Source organism: Quercus robur, chromosome 6 (genome assembly GCF_932294415.1).
Source record: "Quercus robur chromosome 6, dhQueRobu3.1, whole genome shotgun sequence".
Classification (NCBI taxonomy): domain Eukaryota; kingdom Viridiplantae; phylum Streptophyta; class Magnoliopsida; order Fagales; family Fagaceae; genus Quercus; species Quercus robur.
In genome coordinates this window covers 18,431,395-18,439,527 of record NC_065539.1, presented here as the reverse complement: position 1 = coordinate 18,439,527, position 8,133 = coordinate 18,431,395, and the positions used below count along the sequence as shown (strand labels likewise).

The window sequence follows — 8,133 nt, the reverse complement described above, 5'->3', positions numbered from 1 at the left end:
TAATAAAAATCCAAAATGAGTTTAAACCAAACTATTTCACTAAAAATAATGTTATGAGTGTGCTAATTAATTATTGACAATCAATTGTCTTAACATGTTTTTAAAAAAGATGATAATAAAACCTAAATATAAAAACTTATTAGCAATTTTACATCTTAAACAACAAAAACCATTTTAAGCCAAAAAATATGTATATAACATAAAAGGTTGAATAAAAAAAAACAATTAATTGATATTTAAATATGATAAAAAACCACTAAAATTCATGGCCTTACATCTCAAAATCTATTGAACCGGCCTGATCGAGAAGAGTAGTAGAATTACTCACAAGTCTAAGCATTAGTGATAATTTTACAATGACATAAGACAATCAGCTTCTTCCTGATTACAAGAATTTTCTAATTCTTCTGTTGCTCTTTGCTACAATGTTCCTCCCAGATCTTCTTGGTTTGTTTCCCAATTTCTGCCTTTTTGCCTTTTGAATTGCAGCCTTGTTCTGATCAGCAACATCTTCAACTTCATCGCCTTCCATTTTCTTACGCTTAAGGAGCTTAATAACTCCTTGGAGTGCAACATCAGCATCCTCGCTTCTCATCAACTCTTCAGCAATTTGTGCTGGAGTTACCTGTGTCTCTCCCATTAAGCCTTCAATCTCTCCAAAGAGGTGGTGGTGGCCACGGATTCCCAAGTAAGTTGAGGCCAATTGCTTGAATCCGTGGGAGTTGCAATAGGACATGTTAATGTGCATGTCCATGCGTCCAGGACGCAACAGGGCAGGGTCTAACCTGTCCTTGTGGTTGGTGGTGAATACAATAATTCTCTCGTCTCCACAACTAGACCATAAGCCGTCTATGAAGTTTAGCAGTCCAGATAGTGTCAACTGCACATACTAAGAATAGTAAAAAAAATTTAGTATAATGGTGTTCATTGAATTTCATTTATGCTTGACAACAAAGTTAGGCCTTATATGGTAATTTAAGCTTTATTTATAGACCAATGATAGTTTATCAGAGTATCAGCGTCTAAGTTGATTCTAAGATCAAACCCTATCTCTATTTACATCTTATTTAAAAAGTTCTGAACATTACTCCCAGTTATTGCGGAAAAATGCCTATGAAGCACGGGTGCGTTTCGGGACTCGGGTGTGGGTGCGTTTCGGGACTCGGCAATTTTTGAAAAAGTAGGGTGCGGGTGCGGCGAGACTCGGTGATTAAAAAATTATTAAAAATATTTTTATTTATATTTTCTATATATTTTTACTATTAAAATATTCTTAAAAAACACATTAATATACTTGATTCACAAAACAAAGAAAGAAGAAGGCAAGAAACACATCTAAGGTCAGAATTTCGGCTGCTTCGACGAGTTTCACGGCCTATAAAAAAAAAACTCAGACGCTGCATCGACGCGCGGTCAACCGCGTCGAACACCGCGTCCCGCGTCGCGCCGTGTCGAACTCGGGTGCGGCGCGTCCGTGCTTTCTAGAAAAATGCTGTGAAATCATCACTAAGTGATGTTCCTTATTTGTCCTATCCATATGTGCGATTGGGTTTCCTTTGTATGCTTTCGGATGATATTTTATTAAGAAGCATAAATTACTTTTTTATATGTTGGGTTGCTCTTCCTTGATCGAACGGTCAAGAGTCTAGACCCTCTTGGTCATATCCCAGAAAGGGGGACCTACGACAATGACAAAACCCGAATAATTGTTGTAGAAAGCCCAACACAAGCTAACATGAGTGGCATGCATGGCATTGAAAAGAGAAGCACTATTCAATTGATACTAAAAATTGTACTGTTTGGTTTCTTCTTTAATGCAATGCATCTCCTTTTTCACCAAAAAAGAAGAGTATGACAATGAGGACAGAAACAGAAATAGAAATAAGATAACTACTACTATTAACTTCAGTATTAGCTCTGAGCTGTCCAACAATTATACATGGCTTGGGAGAATCAAATAAAAACAAGGCAATTGTTGCTGAACCATTGTCCATTGTTCAATGCATGTATGAGAAAATAAATCTAAAACCTGAAATCGACACTTTGATTGGATATATAACTTTACACAAATGAAGACCCATTTGTTACCCACTACTGCTCAAAAGACTTTCCTACCTAACAATTGTATTTTACAGTCGGTTGTGGTCCTAGATGGCTTTCATAAAAATACAGGGGGTTCTGGCGTGGCTTTGATAGTGAAAGGATGATGTATATTTTGGACATGAGGTGGTGGGGACTAATGGTGGGCTGAACTGTTTCATTAACCATACACAGTACACACTGCTTACTAACCAATGACATTCTTAAACGTAATCCAAAGTAAGATGCACTAAATCAAAAAGATCAAATGGGTCTCCTTTCTGATTAATTAAAAAAAAAAACACTCATCTCCATTATGTTCTAATTATTTTATTATCATCTTTTTAAAAGAAAAAAAAAAAAGAAAGACAAAGCAAAACAAATTTATGAGACTTTGGAAAAAGAGTGCATTTGTTTGACTGACAGGAAAGAAAAAGATAGGGGCGGTGGAGTGCATGTGAAAAAAGTATTAACACTTGAAAATGCAACTTGTCATTGTTAGTAAACAGGTCAAAAATTAAAATATAATTGAATGGGATAAGCCCCACAAATTTATTCAGAGGAGGAATTTCCAAATTATGATTCCCTTCTTAATTATTCCATAGATTACATTTCCCTGTCACTTAATTAAATCTAATTATTAGTGGTATGTTCATGAGATATATGGATTAATTAAAAATTTATGAAAAAAAAATTACAAATATATATATATATATTTTATTTATTAGTAGAAATTACATTGCATTAAATTAAAATAAAAGAGTTAAGACATAGCCTCTCATAATACATGTCAATAGAATCATCATATATCAACATAATAATATCCGATAGCTAGGGGGATTAGCAAAAATCCTACAAACTTGCTGGTGGTTATGCAAAATTATGAACTACTTTTTTCATGTTGGTTGATGGAGAGGTGAGAAACATGGCTTTGAACTACTTTTATTATGTAGGTCATGTAAAACCAATGACTATATTCTACGAATATTATCTACCATGCAGTGACTTACTTGAAACTTTAAATTAACCATCATAATATATTCATATAATGGTCTACTTGGGGCATGAAGAGTGTGTAATGTGCAAATTTTATTATATTAAAATAAAAATTTATATGATCCATGATCAATATAATTAAAATAAATATTAGGCTTTATTTTAAAATTTTTGAAAATTTTTATAATAGAATTTTAGTTGAACTAAAATTCAAATGTCTTAAAACTTAGATAAAAGAGATTTACCTTTATTAAATCTAATAATTAATAAGATAAATAGAATGTTAGTGGGGGCAGCATTTATAATTTATAAAATTTAATTTAATAATTAGTGGGAGCAATGTGACATTGACACAAAGTGTGTTGTATACTTACACCCAATCTTGGACAAATTTTCAGCAATTAGTCAGCACCCTTGTTAAGTCTACCAAAATTACTTTAGTAGTAATTAACTTTATTTTAAAGAAAATAACTATGCAAATTGGAAAAAAGTTTGGAAATTATTAGAGTAATTACGAACCTGTGCGTCATGTTGCTTACGTCCATCTCCATGGCGGCGATCTGGAAGATCCACACTGCAATCAATGTCTTCAATCACCAGTATTGATCGATTTGCAGTAGCCAGCAACAATCTTCTGAGGTCCGAATCACGTAATATATTTGCAAGTTGCAAATCATACACGTCAAACTTCAAATGGTTAGCCATGGCTGCAATCAAGCTCGATTTTCCAGTGCCTGGTGGTCCATACAGCAAGTAACCACGTTTCCATGCCCTCCCAACTCTCTTATAGAAATCCTTCCTCTTCACAAACCTATCCAGATCCTCTATAACAGCGTTTCTCAGTTCTGGGTCCATAGCCAATGTCTCAAACGTAGCTGGGTGTTCAAGATTTATGGACTCCCACTTGACACCATTGTAACTGTAGGAAGTGTTAAGCGTGTGCATCTTCAAAACCCTTTCTTCATCTTTGATGGCCTTGGCTCTCTCAAGAACAAACTGTATATAAGAGCTCACGATCGTGTCTTTGTGTTTCTTGTGGAAAGTTAGCTCAAAGTATCGCTTTTCTGATCTTTGACCATTGTTATGACCATTGGGGTTGTTCTTCTCTGTTTCATCACAGACAAATCTCCACTTAAGCTCAATCCCTTCGTGGAAATCGACTATCTTCTCTCCCTTCTCAAGACGAATTGTTAAATTTTTCTCCTTTGGGCTTTTGCTGATCTTGAGCCTTTCGGTGTTGGGGCTAATCTTGGTGCACAAGTAAATTTCTGCAGCATCGAAGACTTGGTTGCGGGACATACCACAGTTTTCTTCGATAACTAGGGTGAGCTGAGGAGAGCGAGGCTTGAAATAGTAGCGCAGAGTGGAGAGGAGATAGCCACGAATTGGGTGGGGAATGAGTTCGTTGGCCATTGAACGTACAAGCATCATTGAGGCGGCCATGGAGGCATAGGCCGAGAACAATGATGATGGTGAAGGCATGTCTCTAGTGGGAAACATGATTGCAAACTTTTGAGCTCCCCCAAGTTTCTTAGTGTTTCAGATGACCGATATTATTTATGGCTCACACCTGTGAATTAAGAAAATCCATTGAGAATTTTAACCAATCTCCAAAAAATTTAAAACACAAAACTGAAAACCTTTTATTTGTAAAGGGAAAAACCACATGATGAATTCGAGATAAATTAGCTATTATAAAATCAATTATAAACTACACCAAATACCTGTGATCTTCACTAATTTTGAATACAACAATTCTTAAATCTCTCCCTAGAAAAACCCCAAAATTTTCTTTCCTTACACTCACACTCACACTCAAACAGTGCAGTCTTTTTCTTCTTCTTTCTTCTCCCTTTTTCCCCAGCAGCACTCACTGTCTGGTGTGCCCTTTTCTTTTATTTATTTATTTTCTTTTTATCGATTCTTAGAAAGCCCCACACGCATACCTTTTATAAAGAACTCACGCCGCCTTGTTTTGCTGTGTGAGTGGAACCCTACCATAGTTAGTCTAAACCAAATAGTGTATGGATATGTATTCGTACCCTTCTTTCTTTCTTGTGCTGCAAGTTATTAGTCCAAACTAATACGTACCTTTCTTTTCATAAATAAAATAGGTAAAATTATTATTTTAGTCCTTACTTATCTTTTTTATTAAAAAAAAAAGTATTTATATTTTGAGATCACACTCATTGAAACTCTATTACCTAAAATATAGCATTACAAAATTATAACTCATGTATATATAGTCCAACCCTCATTAAAACTATACTATCAAATATATCTTGCGCGAAAACCATACGTGAAAGTCCAGCATAAACGAAAATTTTGACTGTCCAAATGTTGTATTAAGGTTGCATGGCCATATTCATCTAAACACAAAAAGCTTTATTACAAGAATTAAAATGGGAAAGACAATAAATATAACATACTTCATGAATTAAAATGGGAAAGACATTAAATATAACATACTAAGTAATATATGTTAACATGTATGAATATAATATAGTCACTTGATTAGGAAATTTAACATGCTATCTAGCATTAACTTGTTAAAGGGAAAGGTTTTGCTGCATAATGTGGCAGTAAAAATAAAGCAATATATGTCTATGAGTCATGTGCAATACACACAATCAGGTGGGTCCTTAGATACTTGTCATTTTCTTTTTGTAACCATATAACCCATTATGCAACAAAACTTTTCCCAACTTGAAAAATGATTCTAGTGCAATAAGCATGTAAATAATCACATATAAATCATTCAATCATTTCCACAAGATAATCACATAAGCATGGCAATTATTGAAGCAACCAAAGCATAACAACTAATAAGTACAAGGGATTTTTGAGAGATTACCTTAAGAGATTTTGAGATTATAGAAAGATTGATTTTTTTTTTTTTTTTTTTTTTGGAGGGATTAGGATAGTATTTGGGTATTCTTTTTTTGGATTTTTTTGTTTGAAAATCGAGTGGGAGGAGAATTGAATTTATAGAGAGGCTTATAACTAATAGGCTCACACTATTTTGAGCTAGAAGCATATTGCACATAAATAGTGTGAGTTAGGGAGTATGTCTCATATATTGTGATACCCCCAAATGGTATACTGTCGCAACATCCCAAATTAATGTGTCAATATAATATATTTTTGTTTTATTTAATTCTTCTACAATACTATATATTCTTTATGGTTTTGTTTTGTTTTTTTGTTTTTTGTTTTTTGTTTTGGCAATAAATACAATCTAAAATTGAAAAAAAATAAACATTGATATTCTTAAGTGGATTTTAAAATAAAAATATCATACAATCTTTTTTTTTTCTTTGAGAAAAGAAAATATCATACAACCTAACAATAATGATAAAACTAACTACCCTAACAAAATGCCCAAAAACAATTTATAACCTACATTTACACTATATTTTCTATTTTAATCAAAATTTCATAATTATTACTTGTCCCTCTACGCTAAAATCTTGACTCTGCAATTGACTTTAATGACGGAAACAATCTTGTATAAAATCCACAAATAAAGGAAGAGTTATAAATAGTCCCGATTCACAAAACCTTTGTAGTCTAGACTTTCTATGAAACCTCTATCAATGTTTTGCTTGCACTAGTCCTAGAACCTTTCAAATCTTTAAGTAGTAATTTCCTCCACTAACTCTTTGCTTGCATTAGAGGTTCTGGCTCTCCATCACAAATCCTTTGGGATGGAAAGATGAGTGGGCAAAAATAAAACGGATGTTTCAATATAACATTTATTATTTGTATTTTTTATTGCTTCATTGGCATCATAGCATTGAAGTTTTATTGAAATTATTCTTATATTAAGTGTGCATTTGGCTCCAGCTTAAAAAATCAGTTTATTTTACTATTCAGTTTATTTTTGTTACTATTCATGGGTCTCACTATATTATTTCAGCTAATTTTTACCTTTATCTATAGTATTTTCAGTAAAAAGTTTTCAGTTTAGCAAAATAAGCGAATCTCAGCAAAAAGCCAGCTTATTTTACTATTCAGCTTATTTTTGCTACTAGTTTTTTTTTTTTTTTTCTTTCTTTTTTTTTATTTGGCCCATGAAAACAGTGAGAAATTACCGCAAATTCTAGTTTGATTTGGTTTAAGATTTCTTGGTGTGGGAGGAAATAGTTTTTCCTTGGTTAAAAAGAAAATAATTTTCTTTGGTATGGAATGAAGGTTCTTTCTTAAACAAGTAATTGACTATTTCTTGTCTATGTAAGAATAGAATTAGAGCATTATAAATAAATATTGGTGCAAAGGGTTTAGTGTCTTTTGTTCACAAGTTCTCCCATATGGACAGAGTACTCTTAAAAGAACATGGAGTGAGTTTATATGATGAGTAATTTGAGTGTTTTATCTCTTTTAATTTTGTATGAGAGACTTATTGAGTGTATTTGTTATGCTAGAGTTATTAATGTACTTGGAGTTTGGAATTGTGAGTTTGTGTGCCAGGTATGTTAGTTTATGTTTTTGTTCATTTTTGTGAGGTTTATGAGTGTTGTTTTTGTAACTATGTAACTTTGTTGGTTTGGTTTGTGAGGTTTGATTGAAAATGATTTTAATTCATATATAGTTGATAGTTCATTTTGGTTAGCATTAGTCGTGGACATAGGTTTGGAGTCGGCTTAATCGTTAAAATATTGTTTTTTGTTTTTTGTATTTTGTTTGTTTTACTTTATTGTCCAAGTAAATGCACTTTTTCTAGCCCTAAATCACAACAATTTTTTTTTACTCCCCTGATGTGTTGAGTTTAGACAAAATGAGACATCTACAACTAGAAATAGGCAATTTATAAGATTAGTATTTAGGGTGGTGTCATTGTTTACTCTCTTTTTATGAGGAGAATCAGGATTTGAATCTCTCATTTCTTATTTTCCAAAAAAGGTTGGACAAAGTATTATCTATATATAAACTTTAAAAGTTAATGCATGACATTTATGGTTGCTACGTTCTTATATATTGAGCCACATCAATGTAGCATTTTGATCTATTTGGTCAATTTTGGTCCACTTAGGTCTATTTTGGTCCACTTCGGTCCGC

General features: G+C 32.9%; 1 protein-coding gene across 2 annotated transcripts; it reads right to left on the bottom strand.

The window, feature by feature from the left end:
• Positions 1-214: 214 nt before the first annotated feature.
• Positions 215-4,995, bottom strand: LOC126733089 (AAA-ATPase At5g17760-like). 2 transcript variants are annotated; one of them, XM_050436240.1, is made up of 3 exons: positions 4,800-4,995; positions 3,595-4,645; positions 215-880 (listed from the first exon to the last, which is right to left on the bottom strand). In XM_050436240.1, exons 2-3 carry the CDS (start codon positions 4,573-4,575, stop codon positions 386-388), a joined length of 1,476 nt encoding a protein of 491 aa, XP_050292197.1. In that variant the 5' UTR covers positions 4,576-4,645; positions 4,800-4,995; the 3' UTR covers positions 215-385. The 2 variants fall into 2 exon arrangements, with proteins under 2 accessions (XP_050292197.1, XP_050292196.1); XM_050436239.1 differs by having other exon boundaries at positions 215-889; positions 4,800-4,993.
• Positions 4,996-8,133: the final 3,138 nt, after the last annotated feature.